The following is a 19,357-nucleotide window of genomic DNA, read 5'->3' on the forward strand; positions in this document are numbered from 1 at the left end:
AACACAGCACTGAAATTCATTAAGGCAAGGAACCTGGTCACAGCGTCCAAAAATGTTGTTCTCATCAATTGAAAACTGCGTAGTGGTGCGTGATTGCAATTAAATGAAACCCATAGGGGTTAATAGGCCAAGGATAAGGAACATCTGCACAATCAACATTTTCAAAATTGACTTAATGGTTTTGCATTTATTTCAAAAATAGCTAGGTGGACACTTTTTGGGGGACATACTAAAGTGTACAAATTTCTCCAGCATACAGTTCTGTGATGCATAAAATAATGAAAAACATTCTGAACCCAATGTTACCCTCAAACACCACAGAGTAAGAGTACAGAATTTAATTGTGTCCACATTTTTATTTGAAGGGCGGATGTTGGATGTCTACAGGTGACGAGTCGTCTCGGTTTGCGCGATACGCTTTCCGCAGACACTTCTACCAGCACGCGGGCTTTCGCATCGTCCAGTCTGTGGATCGCAGTGACACTCTTCCTATTGCCCTGGTGTGTGGGCTCGATGGTTCTACTGAAGGTATTGCATAGTGGACAGTGATGAGGGGTATTGTTATAAATTTGACCAAAGGTAGAGTGCAGTCAGAGGGACACTTGAGTGATAATACAAAGCACCATGTACTCTCCGCATAGTTAGTACCACATGTCAAAAAAAACCATGTCCTACAAAAATGTACTTTTGATCCTAAGAAACTCTGTTGTTTACCAATCGAATTAAACCGACATTTTAGATCATGTAGAAATGCCAAATTTATGGAGCGAGTTTCATCAGCTTTGTGCAAGAGGGTGAGATTTAAGTGCCATACAAAAAAAATACTCACTTTCAGAATCTGCCACTTTTGATTTGGCGTCCTCCAATGTCGATACAGCACTGGAGACGGTGGCTAAAGGCGCATGCTGCAGCCGAAAGCTTCTCAAGGAATGCCGGATCACCCCTGATGCCATTGCACACCTCCTCGATCGTTTGGCGCAACACACGATTGTGGAGGTGTGCAGTGACATCAGGGGTGATCCTGTATTCCTTCAGAAGCTTTCGGCCGCAGCATTCGCCTTCCGCTACCATCTCCACCTATTAACATTCTGAAAGTGAGTATTTTTTTCACATGGCGTTAAAATCTCTCCCTCTTGCACAAAGTTGATGAAACGTGCTCCATAAAATTTGTCATGCCTTTTTTCAATGATCTGAAATTTCGGTTTAATTCCAATGGTAAACAACAGAGTTATTTAGGATCAAAAGTAGGACATGTTTGGTTTTTTTGACACGTAGTACCAAACGTTTTGGCAGTATACATTTTGTGCAAACAACTCCGCCCTAAAATTGCAGTCACATTAATACTTTTTCTGAATAGCAGTGTCTCACAAGAAGTAAAATGGTCAACATTCCTTCATTCGTTTTCTTTTCAGATGTCTGCCTGCCCGCGGGGACTAAAATCGATCCCCCCATGCCCTCCACCAACACGCAGTTAGCTCATGAATCGGATGCCGAGCTGAAGGCGCAACTCCTGGCGGAATACGGAGCAGAGCAGGGCAGTCTGGCCAGCCAGCTGGCACAGGTCAGCCACCAGGCTCTGCAGGCTCAAGGCAGCAATGCAACCATGGCTCTGGACCTGCAGTGCGGCTGTGGCAGGCTCAGCTTTGAGTTGTCCAGATTCATGAAGGAGGTATAATTTTTGTCGGGACGGGTGAGGAGAGGGAAGAAAAGAGGTCGGGGGGGGGGGAGGGTGGGGTGGTGAGTTTGCCAGATTCTGATTTTGTTCGCTAGATTATCCCTCGGGCCAAAAAATGTTTTTCGGTAACCTCAGCTATCCTTAATTTTTTGGTGCACAAAGATTACCCCTGCACCAAAATCTGCTCACTCTGCTGAAAATCCATGGCATGTTCTTTGCAACTCTATAAATCGTAAGCCTGAAAAGATCATTCTGTTAATTTGATTTATCAGTCATTGTGTTGGTTGTTCTAATTCTGTTTTGGCTTGATGAATTGAAAACGAGTTTGTTGAACTGAAGGCTTTCTTTCGGAAGCTCCAGGAACACTTGCCAAAAGATTGTATTCTCAAATTCCACATGCAGAGCTCTTTCAAAGGATTTTTTGATGATGAGCACAGAGACAAACATACATATAATGTCATAACCAATGTTTTGAAAATGTGGGCGAATAAGTGGTTATTGAAACTTCTGTTGCCATCTTTTAAATGGCAAACCAACAGTTCGCGCTGTACTGATGCGGTGGCTGGAAAAACTCTCTTTTGAGGAAACAATCGGACAATCTCAATGACAGACTGCTAGCTTATTCATTGGTACTCATTATTGTTGAGTATTATAATAATGCAGTTGGCTGCAGGCCCGACTATCAGAAAAAAATAATAAAAACAAAAACGGGATGACTAATCTTTGATGGAAAAAATTTAGGTACATTTTTGTACTTGAGGGCCTCACTAATAGTTTCAGCAGCAGTTTTCACAAAACAGTGCATAAAACACACCTTGATAGGATTTAAGCAACAAATGTATGCAATAAATTGTGGCGCAAGTACAAGAAGACTATGCCATTGCGTAAAGTTTCGTGAAATTGGTGGCAGGGATCTACAAAACTGGTTTCATAAAAAAAATGCAACTGGGATATTTTGATAATCGACAAAGAAAAAGAGGTTTGAATGACAGCAAAGTGTGTTGCACCTTAACAAAACCATGCTGATTTTCTTGCCGGACGTTGAGTAAAGCTCACTTAACTGATTTGAAGTCACTGATTTGAAGTCATTGTGCAACTCACAATACTCCAATTTCCTAACCCCAATTGCAAATCTCTGTTCTTATCGTCGAATGCTTCCAAGGTTCTGGCCATCGACTACTGCCAGTCCTTCTTGACAGTAGCTGAAACCATCCAAGACAAGGGCCGTTACCAGGCAGTGATGCCTGATGGGAAGACTCTTGCTGTTGATCTGCCAGAGGGGGTGAACCAATCCCGGGTCAACTTCAAACAGGTCAGGCACACGTGACTGGCAGTTGATGATGTCATTTCACAAGTACTTTTAGGAGGTTTTAATTACGGGAATATTGCTTGGCCGGTTTTTATAAACAAGGACATTAAAGACAGGCTTGGGACCTGGATGCCGATAGTCGAAGGCAAGGGACGTTAATGGTGACCAGGCCCCAAGCTGGTATTAAACGTACTTGTTTAATACCGGCCAAGCACATATTTATTAAGAACCTTTTTGGTCAAGAAGTCAGAACAAGTCAAAAATTATAAATTTCCAACGATTTTGTTCAACAAGTTTACTTCATGTTTTTTTAACACCCCTCTAGCTATGTTAGGGTATGTGCCTCTCACAAGTAATCGTAAACATCTCCTTACATGGAGATTGACATGCACGTGGCGTGTACTGCGCGATGTGTTGCCCGACAATTTGTTTAGAAGGAAAAAATTGACCATATCAAAGAGCGCGGGTAGAGCAGTCCCCAACAGTCCTGAATCCTCCAATTTCAATACGATTTTGCACACCCCCTAGGGAGTTAGGGTTAATTAAAGCTCATCTTCATTGTTTACCTCTCTGTTCACCCTTTTATTTTCTCATGTTTACTTTTCAAACCTGTAGTTTCTGTACATGATAGGAACCCATGCTGACATGCACACTTGATGGCAAAATGGCTATAATGTGCTGTGTCCTTCAATCACAAGAATATTTTCACTTTATCGCTGAGGATGTATGTGTACTTGTACACACATTCTTGTTCCCTAACTGTGGGGACACACACGAGTTGTCCAATGGTATTATGGTAACTGAAGACGATATGGGGACAGCAGAAAGTCCCCATAACTCAGTCTTAATTACCCAGGCATGCAACTTTTCCTCAGATCAGCTGATTTCCTCTTTTTTAACTTCCCATGTGTGCCATTGAAAATAGAAAAACACTGTACAAAGTTTGGGAAAAATTTGAATTTCCTCTTTTTTTTGTGATTTCCCAGTTGCATGCCTGATTACCCTAACAATTAAAACTTCCCCATAATGCGGTGACGGTCCGCCCACAGGTTCAAGTAGATTTGAGTTACACAACCAGAAACACTTCTTCAGCTTTCATGTCGACTTTTTGTGTAACTGTTTGATAAAATGTTGTAATTGCTCATGCTATGGGCTCAGTGCACAAGTACCCCTTCAACGGCCAGAAAAGGAGAGTTGGGGGTGACCGGTTCATCCACTGCGTATTTCAAATGATTCAAAGTTATTTGGGGGCGGGTATTAGTCTGCGAGACCATCGCAAGTTAAATTCGAACATATTCACGCGCCGACGACGCCTGATGCTCACACGCGAAGACGCTATGGCTTAGCTTTGTGCACATTCAGGATAAAGAAGTCGTGCGTATTTCGCGCGCGAACCAGTCCCGTACGCGCACACCCACACTTAGCTTATGGGGTACCATTATTGTTCGACCCGTATCCCTTTCTTTTGTTCTCCTGTGTCCCCTTAGAAATCTCAAAACACATAGCGTTAGGGCTATGGGGTACTTCAATTGCTAAAGACGGACTTGCGGGTACCATTGTCCCTATTGTTGCCCTTTGTTCCCGTTACCCCATAAGTGCCAATATGTACATGTAAGAGCACCGTGTCCTGTCCAAGGGGCTCTCCAAAGTGGTAAAAACGCACCCTCTTTGTTGGCGCACGGAGCCCTTATCAGTATGTTACATGTACATCTACTTCTTGTTTCTTTCCAGTATCTTTAGTTGCTTTGTGCTCGCGCTCATTTTTCTCAGATGTTTGTTTTTTTGTATGATGCAGTTCACCTGGATTCCCAACGAAATCATGAACTTTGACCTTGTGGTGATGCAGGGCATCGACCGGGTCATGAACAAGAGAGGTTAGTGGGTTAAAAAATAGGGTTTTTTCTTTCAGTTGTAGCCCCCTCCCAAAACTGTAACAATCACCCATCTTAATACCAGTCTTGAGTAAAAAAAAAAAATTAATCACTTTCAAAACTACAAACATTTTAACACCACCAAAAGTTGTGTGTAACAGAATATCACATGAAGTTTCACAGTCATTTCAACACTAGAATACATTTGTCCATTCGGTCTGACATTTGAGCGACTAAAAATTATCCAGATAAGATCACTTCCATGGCAGAATTTTGTTGTTGTTTTGTCCGCAATTATTTTATACTTTGAAGTGTCATAATTTTGGCACCTGCATTTATTTTCCCTTGTACGCATAGCTGGTTGTACCTTTGTGTTTTCTATGTCTTGTTTCATCATTAGTTTCCAGTTTTTAAGAAGAGATAAAGAACATATACATTTTTTTTATTACATTTTTTTAGTTGATGTTGATTCTATTTTCTCTTTTCGACAAGCTTTGCTTTTATTTTGTTTCTTCTTTCTACTTAAACTGATGCTTTCAACCAACTCAAAATTTGTCTCAAACCGTCAAATTCACAAATTTTGAGTTGGTTTAAAACAAACTCAAAATTTGTCTCAAACCATCAAATTCACAACACAGATATCTGTCACACAAGAAGTTTAGTAGAAATCATTTCAAAATGGCATTGTGATTGACAAAATCTTGCTGAAATTCTTTATTTCTTATTTCCTCTGAGTGTGTTCCTTTCGTGTTTGTGATGTTTCCTTGTATTCTTATTCAGGTATTCACAATACCGTACATTATATTGTACTAGCTTCAGTCATTGTCAGTGGCCTTGCGGTTGCTTTGAAGAAGCCACTTGTTAATTCAAGTTTGGAGTCTTGCATTTATAATCATACAGTCCGTGCAACAATATTTGCTATAAAATACTTACCCCCAAATCCGTCTATTTCTGAAAATTACAGCAAGAGCAAATGTTGTACATGTATATTCCCTTTATATCTTCCTACACACAAATGCATTTAGAAGCTTTTGAAAAAACGAAAGAAAAAATGTATCACGGTAGAATATTCATTTGCATGCATTCCCCCGATATATCAAAACAACTCAATTCCTTGTTGTATATATACTGTATGTAGTGCAAAATGAACATAATTTCGCAATGGCAACTTTTCCGTATTGTGAATCACCTAAATTGTTATCATCGATATTGTCTGTTTCACCCCATGTTCCTGAAAAAAAAAAAATTCCTGTCCATTTGTCTGTGTGTACCAGTATGTTTGTTTTTGTTTTGATGTTATTTTGCCATGGAAAGGGTCTGCATACCGGTACATGAATGAATGTCAATGACTTTTCAGGAAAGCTCATAGGGTGGGTTTGCAAAACATTTCGAAATATTTCTTCCCATTGTTTGAGAACCTGCAAAATGCAAAGCCAGGGTCATTTTGCAGGTTCTCAAAAAAAGGGAAGAAATATTTTGTATATATTGAAAAAAGTGACCAACGGCTGAAACAATTCTTTTGTCGTAAAACTGAATAATTACATTGTTCCCAAATTGTGAAGATAATGCTTTTGGGGGGGCGAATCTTAATTTTTGGTGAAAATAAAATCGAGAAACTTTTCCTATAAACACGATAAAGGTTTCATTGTCTTCAGAATCAGCAAATGTTTTGCAAGCTTGCTGTGAGTTTTACTGTGTGTAATTATACATTCTTTTGATTGTTTGTGCGTGTTCACACGTTGTATGGAGGGCACCAGGAAGACCGGCCATGCAACGGTGTGTGTCAGTTTATTATAACATGACTCTTTCCTAGCTTTTGAGAAACATTGCCATAGATGGTTGTGTTGAACTGTGTTGAATAAATCACTGTACACTATGTATGTTAATTGTGTGACCAGTGAGGTATCCAGAAAAGGGGGAGGGCCTACCTATTATCAGAGTTGCAAGAACTAGCTTCACAACCACCACCCCACCCACACTCCCACCCTAGTTTAGAAAAAAAAATTAGGCACAAAAAAGTTTAAGCACCTTTGTCCCTTTCCTCTATCCCCACTCCCCCCCCCCCTCCCCCGCAAAATGCTGGATACGCCACTGTACTCTTGTCTATTGTGATCTCCATATATTAGTGGGTTTTGATTGGTGAAATTTGATACTCAAACCCCCCCCCCCCCAAATAAAAAATCATTAATCAAAACAAAAACTTTATTCAGGTGTTCATTGCAAAAATACTTGTGAAAAGTTGGTACGGCATTATCTTGTGGATAAGTACATGTACACGTACTTCACAACAAAGATGGTTCACAGAACTGAATCATCACAGATGTTCCCCCATATAAGAAAAAGTATCAGTTGTTTTACATGTATGTTCTGTTAACTTTGCTTTGTGTCCATTGCATTGAGTACAAATTGAACCAATCACAAACCACATTGCATTTTTGTTTCCAATGTGACCATAACTAACCCATGGTGTGAGGTGTGTTTGTTTCTCAATGATTCTATTTTTTCCTCCTTCTTTACTTCAAACACAGGGGTAAGACATGTTATAACTGCCATAAAACTTCTTCAACCCTGCAAGTCTAAACCTTAGTTGCTAAACATAAATAGGGCTTTCCTAAATGAAACGCTAAACCGTCACTGCTTGTGGCCCTCAGTGTCAGGGATGGTGATTGGTCAGAAGCCGCTCATGAATATTCAGATTTGTAGTCTTTGTAACCAGGGGAGTAGCCAAGTGTTTTACACAAATTCCCCTTTGAAATTTCCACACACACAAAAATGAAGGAAAAATCAATTAAATTTTCAAATTTAGATTAATGAAAACAACATTTTCAAGGAATTAATCTCATTTGAGATGTTCAGATCTTGAAGAGACTACTGATGTTGCCTCGCCTCGGGTTTTGTGCAAAGATAGCTGTCGATCCTCAATTCGGCCAAAAGCCATCCATGTTCGTCTTTTTTCATTCTCAAGTTGAGTAAAAAACAAATCACCGGTAACCATCCCTGAACTGAGTGTCAGAGCATTAAACTTATCCGGAGAAGTTGGTTGGACTACCAGCTGTTCATCCCTGCAAGTCTAAACTGAACCTAAACTTGACGCTAAACCTAAATATTTTTGAAAGCGTAAGTATCCCTTCTATCTGGCTGTTATCCCCCCAATAAAATGAAACCACTCATATTTGCATTATTTTGGTCATTCAGACTTCTTTTTTTATTGGATTTCTTTTTCCAATTTGTTATTTGTGAATAAATCATCCCTGTCATCCTGATTTTCTTTTATTTCTTCCTCGAATTACTTTCCCACAATTTATCTGGACTGTCTATAAAACCTTTTTATTTTCATTTATAACTTTGTCTTCCTTTTGTGAGGCCTTTTCCCTTGGTCTTGTCCCTCCTCTGTCTCTAGTTATAGTTCATCCTCCCTGCCCTAAACCCCTCCCCAGCCCCTCTGCCAGCCCCTACCCTCATCCATTCAACCCTACCCCAAACCCCACTCCCAACCCCTGCCCAAACCGGTCTGGAAAATAAATCTTAATTGACTTACCTATCACTCCCAAAAAAAATCCAATCCTGAAATCTTAAGAAAAATCACCCATTAGGATGCCAGATACAAGGGGTTCTTACACCCACAACGACACCACAACACCTCGGTTACAACAGGATCTGACGGAAAGGAAGGAAACTTCATAGTGGTGTACGTTGTGGGTTTTTTTTTAACCTAAATGATGGATCAGTTAACGCCATGCCAACTTGCCCCGAATAGTTTAAAACTTAAGCTTTCTTAAAATATGGACATTTGAAAATACCTATTCCGGGTTTGGAAATATCTTCCAAATTGCCTTGGAAATGTAGCACCAAAGGAATATTTAGTGTCAATGTGAGAACTACTCTGTCGATTTGATTTTATGTCTTAATTTGCATAAGTGATTCTAGCTTTTGGTGGTTTTTTTTTTTAGATTTCCAACATGAAAATTCAAATTTTTCCAAAAATTGTGCTGAAATGTAGAGAACTGCCATTCATCACGGAAAGATGTACCAAAACCAAAGTTCACAAACACGGCATGCATTTATTAATTGGCACCAGCATTGACTGATCCTAAGATATAATCTAAACATTTAGTTAAACTAAACTTAAAACATAAAATTGGTGTGCTCTCCAGGTAGAAGGTAAGCGGCTTTTGTCTCCTATTCCGAGATCTGCCCTTTCCTTTGGCTCAGATTTTTAAGATTGAAAGTTCTGTCCCCAGTTGGGGGCATAATGTCATATTCATTCCAGCCGTGAACGAATGCCTGTCATTCTACTCATCATCTCCCCCCAAAAAATGCTTTAAATTCCTAACAATTGTTGATTCATGATTGTTGCTTTTGAAATTGACGCTTTGCCAATTTTCTAACACTTTTCTTTCCAGTTTACAGGCGTATTTGTGCTTCAGGGAAATGCCTTTTCATAGACGGATGTGCTTGCTTGTTATTTTGCTTTCACCTTTTTTTTTTTTTTTTGAGATTTGTGCATGGACCTTTTGGAAATTAGACAGCAAATACACTTGTATTTGCAAATTTGCATATATTTTTTTAATTTATATTTATATTTTTGAATTTTCGGGGTATTAGCTTTAATTAGTTATCGAAACCAACGTGATCAAGTTTGGATCTCGGAAGTGAAATGAGGTCATTGGCACATACCATCAGTTTCCTCTGTTTAAAAGCAGTGCCATGTTAACATACACCTGGTGTCACATTCAGCATACGTAAGAAATTACAAAAGTCCCTGCACTCGAGAACATGTTTACCACGAAATGTTAATTGTTGGAAAGATCGTTAAAAAGTAAAATATAAACATTCACCTGGGGAATTTGCTGATTTTGTGTAATTACGTCACAAAGGAAATTTGGGGGAAAAAACGTTGCTCCTAAAAGAAAAAATGAGCCGTTGGAGTGCTAGTCATCATTTTGGTCAAATAAATTTCATTTCAAACTGTTCTTCGAGCACATGTGCAGATAGGATCGTCACGTGTATCATTTTGATTCTAGTGTGGGACCTGATATCTCTCAGTGGGTTGTCGCATGCATTTTGTGTGCGGCACCAGTCTATTTTTGACAGTGGCTCAAAATTATATGCTTGAAAGTTGAAACTACATATGGACAAGGCCAAAAACATCTGCCACTTCAGATGTTATTTGTAAACAGACAAGATTTTCCAACAGTTACTGCATAATCATAAGATTTAAGACATACATGTGGATACATTTCCAATTCCCTAAACCTTTGAATTACGACAATCTAAAACGCGAAATCTGGCTGAATAATTTCGTTGACCACGGTGACTTTGCAATGTATTTTGTGGTACCAAGATGCCAGACTTGATCATAGAATTCAGCTTGTGTGCATGACTGCTTTTCAACCAGCTTGATCTGATCTATGATCTGATTGACTACAGCTAGGTTACCTTTCAAAGGATTTATGCCAAGTCAGTGAGGAAGGCTTATGTACGCCTAGGACTAGCCCAAACCACAAGGTTTTAGGATTTTTGGAGCTAAGTAGTGGTTGATTCAATCTCATTCAGTTCCACAACCTTCATGTACTAAAATGTATAACACATAAGTGTTGATATGTTTAAAGGGGCTGTTTGTATAGATTGAGTTTTTAATCAGGGGTATTAAAATGGGGGGGGGGGGGGGTTGTAGGTTAAGTGTTTATTTCTCACCAAGTATGAGATTTTTCAAATTTTGTCTGAAATCAGACTGAGAGACAGTATTAGACAGAAATGCATGTATTGGACCCTTCATTCAACTTTCAGACCTTGACAATTGGTGTCACCCACAGACTGTTGCTGTGCATATTAAAGCTATAGTCCATCATTTGCAGCTATCCAAAAAGTAAGGAAAAACATACTTGGTTGAAAGATAGTAAGGGGACTAAACTCCCTGTGAAATTATTCTTTCTGGCAAGCTGTCATTTTAAAGAAATCAACAAAACAAGGCCTTTCCAACAGTGCGTCTTAAGAAGCACCGTAGGAAATTCAAATTAGTAGTTCGTTTTGTTATTCGGCGAAGTGCGCGCAAGCATTGGCATGACGCACACGCGCGTGCGGTGCTGTAATTCATCGGATCAGTGCGCGACATCGCGTAGCTGCAATCGGCTCAGTGAGAACGTGTCTCGGACACTAAATCCTAGGCCCAATTCAAAACATGATTCAGCAACTTTTGATTTGAAATTGAGATCCTAGAATGTTGTTTTTCTCTAAATATACAGCTAAAGCTGAGTTGAAACTTCATCAGGTTAGTTGTTCAGCACCCTTCTTTAGATCTTGAGCACTTTTATTGCTTCAAACCAACAAAATGCACAAATTACAAATGATGGACTATACCTTTAAAGAAGATGCGTGTTAAAAGTTGCAATACATAGCTGCCCACATAAAATGTTAGTTAATTTCTGTAATGTTTATATCTCCTTGTCCACCCCCATCCCCACCACTTAATACGCTGAATTAATATTTCATGTTCAGTGCCTATGCTTATGTAACATGCATTGCATGAACCCCATTTCAGTTCCCTTTGAAAAAAAAAATGATAAATTTGGATTGCATTTCTTGCATGATTCTGTCTAACTTCCGATCCTTATCTTTGGCATGACAACCAAGGTGTCATTTTTAAACCATATCATTATGTCCTTCTTGTCAACAGTGACTTTAACTGTACTGTGACATATGGTCAAGATAAAATTTGTTATTTTTTTTTAATGAAAAGGTGCTAGAGAATTTGGGCAGTTGTACGAATCATTTGATGAAATAAAAGTCAATAGCGACGTGTTTGAAGAAGAAACTCGGGAAAGTTGGGCTGATTTGATACAGTGTACCATTCAGTCAATGATCCATGCAGTCTTTGGGTGCATGCATTTTCAGTGTATAGAGGCAACTTGGCTAGGTGAATGCGTAGGCTATCATGGCAATTCTAGGCCACCTTTGTGGAAGTGAGCCCTCTTGTGGCTTGTTTTGCCTAGTTTTTCATGTGTCTTATTTTGTTTCTTCAATCTTGTTGGTATTTTTTTTAAAGACGCAAAAAAAATGGAAATTTCTTTCAAATCTGGAGCTCATGCCATTAATCAGGCTATCAATTCAGGTTTCTTCAAATTCCATGGAGTTGCTTTTTCTGGGCCATTCTGTAGATATATATTTTTTATTGAAGTTAGGTTTAGTGTTTGTTTTGCATTCGGCAAGATTCTTTCTCAAAGGCTTAAAAGTAGGAGCGAGCTAGTTTGTGTATTTGGAGAAAGTGTTTCTATTGGTCTCTGTCCATGTTTATTACATTTTTTTTGTGTTCAGTTTAGCAAAATAGGGGGATGTATCTAAGTTTCATTTCCATGTCTTGTGCTGGGTTGATATACATGCAGTGATTTCTCCTCTGTAGTGTTGGCTAAATGTCCCTTGAACTACTTCAAATGTTTTGAATCATATTGGACAAAGCTTGCATGCACACATTTTGCCATCCACTGTAATAATCCAACTCCGACTCTTTCACAGCATTGCTTCAAAAAAAGCATTGTGAAATCACCACAGGTGAAAGGTGAAAGATCACAACCTCTCATTGGTTCATCCTGCCTCCCATGCCATCTCATCATCTTTGGGTTCTACAGTGTATCACCTGATAGGGGACGGCGCCCTCTGTTGGTAACGGAACGGATGCTGGAGCCAGCATGCAGCACAGATTGCTGGGCATCATGGGTCTTTTTTGTTCCATTTTGTAGGCCAAGGAAAATGAAGAAGAAGAAGAAGGAAGAAGAGCTTTTGATACAAAAACATTGGAATATAGAACAATTTTTGCGGCAGTTTGTTTCTTGCAAGAATTTGATTCAGGAATGTTGCAGGAATTGTCTGATGGATCTATAAACTTTCCATGAATAAAACTTTCATCCAAAAAGGAGACCAAAAATAAACTCATAATAATTTGATAGTTACTGCCAAAATTGCATTCAAATTCTGAAATTGTCTTTTAGAGAATCACAAAAATAGACGCATGTAACTCGGATCATGCAAAATTTGGACTGTTCGTTTATTGTTCCTGAGCTTCAACAACTTTGAAAGCTTTTTCAGTCTAACCTGATTAGAAAATAGAGGTATGGACAAATGCTCATTGTATTTTTCCATTTTGCCTAGCTGTCTAAATTTGTTTACCAAATAAGGAAGATTTCCATCAGACAATCTCCAATCCATGGTAAAGTTGGTGTGACTCTGGCTTTAACAGAGTTCTCTTCAAGTTTGAAAAACAGTTTGCAGTTTTCAGACTCACTACTAATTACTTTTTTGGCTTGATTTGAGTTTGTTTTTTGGACCTCTTTGAAATACATGTAAAAACAAAATGAGTGGTGCGCAAGATAACTTTCACAGCTTTTTTATCAGAACAATTGCTGCAGCCATGTTTGTTTTTCCACACCAATTCACTGGGCTTGAGGAGGGCATGAGGTGCGAAATAGTCTGGTGCCAGGATGAAGCAACCCACTTTCCAATGATGTCTACGGTGCTGTTTGGGTGTTGGACAAAGATGGCTGCTGCATCAGAAAACTTGTCAAAAAGCCTGTGTCACTGTCAACCATGCTTTGCTACGATTGAAGTAAAAATGTGCATGCATCTGAGTACGGGCTATTTTAACAGACAAGAGTGAACAAGAGAAGAGGAAATCGGTGCATTTGAATTGCTTGAATTCCTGTCCAGGGTATGTTCATCCTTTCGAAGTAACTAATTCTTGTTTTTATTGTTTGGGTGATTTTTGCCCTTAGCCTGGTTGTTGAGACTGTGGGAGATCATTGTTCCTAACGGAGTCGTCGTGATTGTCTCCACCAAAGGCTACGGAGCCGATGAACTGAAAGCCCATGTTGAGAACCAGTAAGTTCTGAAGGAATCTTGTAATGAGCTTTCTTCTCAGTGTATTTGGATTCATTTCCCGTCATATTTGTAATTTTTTAATTTGTAAACATTTTTCAACAGTGCCCCCCCCCCCACTTTCAATTATTTTTGCTGCCTGAGGTTTCTTATCTTGTACTCGACTGTGTTTTCCTGCCTCAAAAGAAAATCCTGGCAACATGAGGCCTGCCAACTCACACGCATTGGGCAAAAGACTCACGCATTTCAGACTCGCAATGACACGGATCTCTCATGCCCCCCAAAAAAACAGAAGAAATGCATGTAAAACTCAAATATAATGTTTAAATGGTGATCTTTTGCTAAAAAATAAGGTTAAAGTGGTCAGAAATCACCTCAGATTGCACCACTGAGCATCTAGGATCTAAGAGTTTTCAGGGCTCTTAAGCCGGCCACGAACCCCACACCTTTGGGGCTTCACGCTTCGCGCTTGCATTATTTCTAACGAAGCTCCATTGCCAACTTCTCACTCTCAGCTCTTACTCAAAGTTGGCAGCCCTGCAACGTGGATTTGAATATCAATTGCAGATTAAGTTTCAAGGTTTCTTATTGGGGAAATGACTCCTTGGATTTTTTTTTTTTTTTTTTTTTTTTTTTTGACTTGGCATTTTTAACAAAAAACTTTTGACAGATTTCTTTCCTTTCCTGGACCCTTAAATGATAAAGTTGATCAAATCCTCTGCTGACATCATCCATTTCAAACAGCTGAGAAATATGAACACAATAATTCTAACTACATGTACATGGAATGTAAACTTACATATGTATTACTCTGCCATCATAAAAGTGAGTGCCCACGATCCAGAACAAATGGGTGACAATTGTGTAACCTATTTTGTTGAAATATGTAAAAAGGATCAAAGCTAGGCCGCTTTTGGAGATACGTGTATATCAACTCCTTGTGAATTCAACTCTCTCTCTTTTTACCGTTTTTTCTCACTCTAGCTTGGAGCTGACTGAAGCCAAGGAGCTGTCCTATGCTGGTCCCAAAGGCCAGATCGCCACAGCAACCGTCACCATCTGGCACAGGAAGTAAAGTAACAGGTGTAAGTGCGTCAGGAGAGAACATGAAGTGAGTGGACAGGACGGAATCACATTGACCTACTTATACCTATTAGCTCTTGTACTGCACCGTATTACAGGTTGACCCCAAAAAATGCAAACCCAAAACATTTGCCCTTTTTTTTCCTTCAAAAACTTGATTTGTGAATTTTTTTGTTTTGGATATCAGATTAAAGCTGAGAGTTCTTATTTTTAAACACCGACATTTTTTAAAATACTGCCCCCAATGTACCAAATGTGATTAGTCCGCATTTTGTTTGCAATCGGTTTAACACATCCATAAACAGGTGGAAGCCAGCTAGTCTGGTTCCCTGACCTGACAATTCCCTGACATCTATAAATTGCTCTGTTTCGTCTTGGTGTTTCCAGTATGTATGAACACAACATTTTAAACAGGTTACTGTAATAATATTTGCTATAAAATAACCCCCCAAATCCATTCATTTCTGAAAATTACAGCCATTGTAAAGCCGATGTTGTTTATTACCTTTAACTACACTCAACCAAAAAAAGAAAGCCACCCTTGCAATTTTTTTTACCTAACTCAAAAACTACTGAGGACCTTTCGCTCAAATAACAAATAAATAGTACAGAAATTCCTTCGCAATCCAGCCATACTCTTTATTTGGCCCAAAACAGTGACAATGTGAATGAATTTATGCAATTAATGACAAATGGTACCGAAAACAGTTGCACTTCTGTATACGTGCAAGTTGTGGTTCACACTCGCCTGGCACGTATACAAAAGTGCAACTTTTTTTCGGTACCATTTGTCATAAATTGCATCATTTTGTACACATTATCACTGTTTTGGGCCAAACAGAGTATGGCTGGATTGCTAAGGAATTTCTGTACTGATCAGTCATAATTTGAGCAAGATGTGCTAAATTGTTTTTGAGATAGACATAAAAGTATTAAGGGGGGTTTTCTTTTCTGTTGAGTGTATAAGGGCATTCAAAGTTATAGGATTCTTTTTCTCTCTGCATTTAAACACTCGCAGTCGATTTTGCTAGTTTTTTCCATCTCTGCAGTTTGTGTGTTGTCTCACCATCTTGTGTTGTATTTATAAATTTTGAGCCACTGCAACTCTGTAAAACGGTTCTCATACCATCAACTTAAAGCAAATATGTGTTTCCTTTCTAGATTGCTGTTCTGGTGCTGACAAGATGAGGTTTTTAAAAGGATATGGAAGTGTTTCGACGCAAGAATGTTCTGATATATCTCAAGATGTCATTCAATACATATCTGGACCATACCTGAGAGAAAAACCTGAAGTTAAATCAACTTCAGAAACAAATCCTTGACTGGAAATGTATAGAGTTTAACACTATATAATTCAGCAGTGTTTAGTTTTTGTTTTGTGAAGAAACGGTGAAGTATCATGTTGAGCGAAGTTTACAAGTGCGCATATGTAATGTATGTTCCAAAAAGTTGTGTAGTTTGTTAATCCTTTATTTTATTTTCAGTTTTGCCTACTTTGTTTGATGCAATAAAAATATTAGCTGGACTAAATTGAGGGCGCCCTCTATTGTTCAGATAAGAAATGCTTAGAAGCCATGCATTGTAAGTATACTGAGTTTCATTAGCAAATAGTTTATGCAGAGATTTGAACAACCAAATTTGAGGCCATTGATTAACACAGTTTTCCAGAATTTGGAATTTCAGAATTAGTGTATTTTTGTATGCAGAGATATGTGTAGTTTTCCTTGTGCAACATATAAGAAGTACTGTAGTTTGTTATGCACTCGGTTGGAAAGTATCATGATTGATCATCTTGTCATTTTATTGTAAGAAAGTATATTCAGCAACATATGGATTTATCTTTATTTAGTAATGAGATATTTTCTGACAGCTATTTGACAGTAGATATAACATTAAGGCTTGCACAGCCATTTAAAGGTGTATGAAGTTACATGTATTGTGACTATTTAAAGATGCATCCTCTCCTAAAAGGGACAATAGGATAAGTGGAGTTTTTTTACCATTAAAGATACATTTTAAATGTGAATGGACATCATAAAAAGAACAAGAATATAAGAAATAACTCGTGTATGACGTGACCTGTAATTTCCATCATGCAAGATGGCAATTACATTCTTGTTATAATTATTCCCTTGGAGTATTGCAGCTGAGTATTTTGATAATTCGGCGCCCAGTATTCCATCGGGGACCAATTTTACGGACCGAGCTGCAATGCACAGAATTTGCTGCGCGGAGAAAACAATAGACTGATGCATTTGGCCCCGCCCACTGCACACATGGAGCAAAAACACCTGCATACATTCCAGACGCGCGCGTTATACGCGCATGCACGCATGTCGGACTTCTGTGCGCGCATGTCGGACATTAATCACGGCTGTGATTGGTCAAAGCATCATTGGGCGGACATAATGCTTAATGGATCGGTCTATTGCTCAGTAGAAAAGAGTTACCAGCCAAATTGTTATGGAAAGTAAATTGCATATGTAGCTGGTTCTCATAAGATTTTGGCTTAGCACATAGGCCTAATATTTTGGTAATTAAAATGTTGACATCTGTTTGTTGCAACTGTCATATGATTAAAAGCTTGATACTTGGACTATATAGAAAATATTTTCAAAAACTTTAGCAGCTAATTAATTCTCTTAAAAAATTTTTAAGTACAGTAGAGTACAAGAATATGCTTATATGAAGGGAATTTTTGACTAAAAAGTACATTAAGTATGAGACTGTTGGACATTTTTTTGCATAGATATTGAGTTACTATAATGGTATATTCCTAAATGGCAGCTGTTAATAATTGTGTAAGCCTATAGTTTAATACAAGATAAATAATCGCTCGTTTTTGTTACTGTTAGTAGATACTTTTAGCGCTTAAGAGATACTGTGCAAGATATCAGAAGATTTTTACCTTAGTATTGCGTGGATTGAATTGTACGTCTACTTGTTTGGTTGTATATGTCGTGAATACTCAACTATAGTTGCTTCTAAACCTCGTTCGGACAAGGGAAAGGGTGTTTTTACATGGTAGGCATACTTAATTTTCACGAACCCGCTTTCTAATAAATTTTCAAATGAGATATAATTATGTTATGCTATTTATTGGTATAGGTTTGATGATGTGAGCGTTGTTTTTTTTTATTGCAAAATATACGGTGTAGTATCGACATTTCATGAATTAATCAGCGCAAAATATGAATATACGGATTTTCCGATACTGCTCGCATCATTTTCGAACCATGATTGGACATTTGTCACGAATTTACTGCTGAATTTCCTTTAATACTCGACATAGACTTATAATATATTACTCCACATAGATTCATATCATGTTCTTTTGCCACGGGTTAGTTGGGTGGGCTGAGCTGAGGTAACTGATTAACTAGTTTCTTTTTCATTATGAGTTTCTGTGTATTTTCGCTGATAACGATTTAGCTTGTACATATTGTTTCATTTTATAGGATGTGGGCTGTTTGTGTTTTATTTCTTCAATCTCTCGGAAAAATCACGTCTTTCTGCAAATAAATTGTGACTTGGTGGTGTAAAAGTAAGAGTCGTCGGCCCGGCGCAAGTTTCTTTGTTTCCGACTGCATTCATCGAATTTTGTCGATCGAATTGTACCAAATTAAAGATTGCATTGTCATTTTTCAATTTTTTCCTCCCATTTTCTTCGGGCCCATTTTTGTTGCAGTGATTTTGCAACAGAAAGTTTCTTTTGTGTGCCAGTTGTAGCATTTTGTGGCGAACTCGTAGTTTCGAGCACACAATGGCACACAGTCGCCGTATCTCTTGACATGTTTGGGTACGAAAATTGTAGGGTTCTCGGGGAAGGGGTGGGGGAGAAGGGCACAGTTTCTGAAGGGAGAATTCCATGGAACTTTAACCGCGACATTTTATGCTTCGATTCGCTGTCATTTCATCACATCTCAATCTGCGTTGGTGTGCTGTGGTCCAATGGTTACAGTGTTCGACTCGTGTGCCGTGGTACATGGGTTCGAATCCTGACCGTGGGAACATGGTTCTTGTGCTCTTGAGCAAGGCACTTTACCATTATTGCTTCGTCCTGCGGATGGGACGTTAAGCTGTAGGTCCCGGGTGTTGTGAAATGCACGTTGAACATGGGCGTCGCGAAGGGGGGGGGGGGCACTTCCCCCCCCCCCCCGGAAAAGCAAAAAAAAAAAGGGGGGGAGAGAAAAAAGAGAAAAAAGAAAGAAAAAGAGGCGCGAAGTCATAGTGGTGTTAATTTAATGATGGGGGAGGGGGAAATGTCCCTGCCCCCTTCTGAAACTGATAAATCGAGAATGTGTTGAGAAATACAGGCATTTTTTGGCAAAAATATGTTTTGCCCCCCTCTAGAAAAAATCCTGGCGACGCCCATGACGTTGAAGATCCCAGTAACACTTGTCTGTAAGAGAAGGGGTTTGCCCCGGTTTTTCTGGCAGTGACTGATGTGTGCGCCGCAGCACCTTGTCGGGTGCACCTATGTTCCCCAATACCGATGTTCCCCTAAATCCCTACCCTATAACCCTAACCCTAGCCCTAATCCTTGAAGGA

At 39.0% G+C, this 19,357-nt stretch overlaps 1 protein-coding gene across 5 annotated transcripts in view; it reads left to right on the forward strand.

The window, feature by feature from the left end:
* Positions 1-18,356, forward strand: part of LOC119728198 — a 64,440-nt gene extending 46,084 nt beyond the window's left edge. For 3 of the 5 annotated variants that reach the window (XM_038200325.1, XM_038200324.1, XM_038200326.1), the window contains exons 13-19: positions 366-528; positions 1,413-1,669; positions 2,838-2,987; positions 4,780-4,858; positions 13,621-13,726; positions 14,708-14,834; positions 15,968-18,356. In XM_038200325.1, the coding sequence (XP_038056253.1) occupies positions 366-528; positions 1,413-1,669; positions 2,838-2,987; positions 4,780-4,858; positions 13,621-13,726; positions 14,708-14,798 (846 nt within the window). In that variant the 3' untranslated portion in view covers positions 14,799-14,834; positions 15,968-18,356. Of the gene's footprint in view, positions 1-365; positions 529-1,412; positions 1,670-2,837; positions 2,988-4,779; positions 4,860-7,383; positions 10,603-13,619; positions 13,727-14,707; positions 14,835-15,967 lie in introns of those variants that run through there. The other 2 variants (XR_005271016.1, XM_038200327.1) reach the window with 2 other exon arrangements.
* Positions 18,357-19,357: the final 1,001 nt, after the last annotated feature.

The sequence above is a fragment of the Patiria miniata genome, unplaced genomic scaffold (genome assembly GCF_015706575.1).
Source record: "Patiria miniata isolate m_02_andy unplaced genomic scaffold, ASM1570657v1 HiC_scaffold_20, whole genome shotgun sequence".
NCBI classification, from domain to species: Eukaryota; Metazoa; Echinodermata; class Asteroidea; order Valvatida; family Asterinidae; genus Patiria; species Patiria miniata.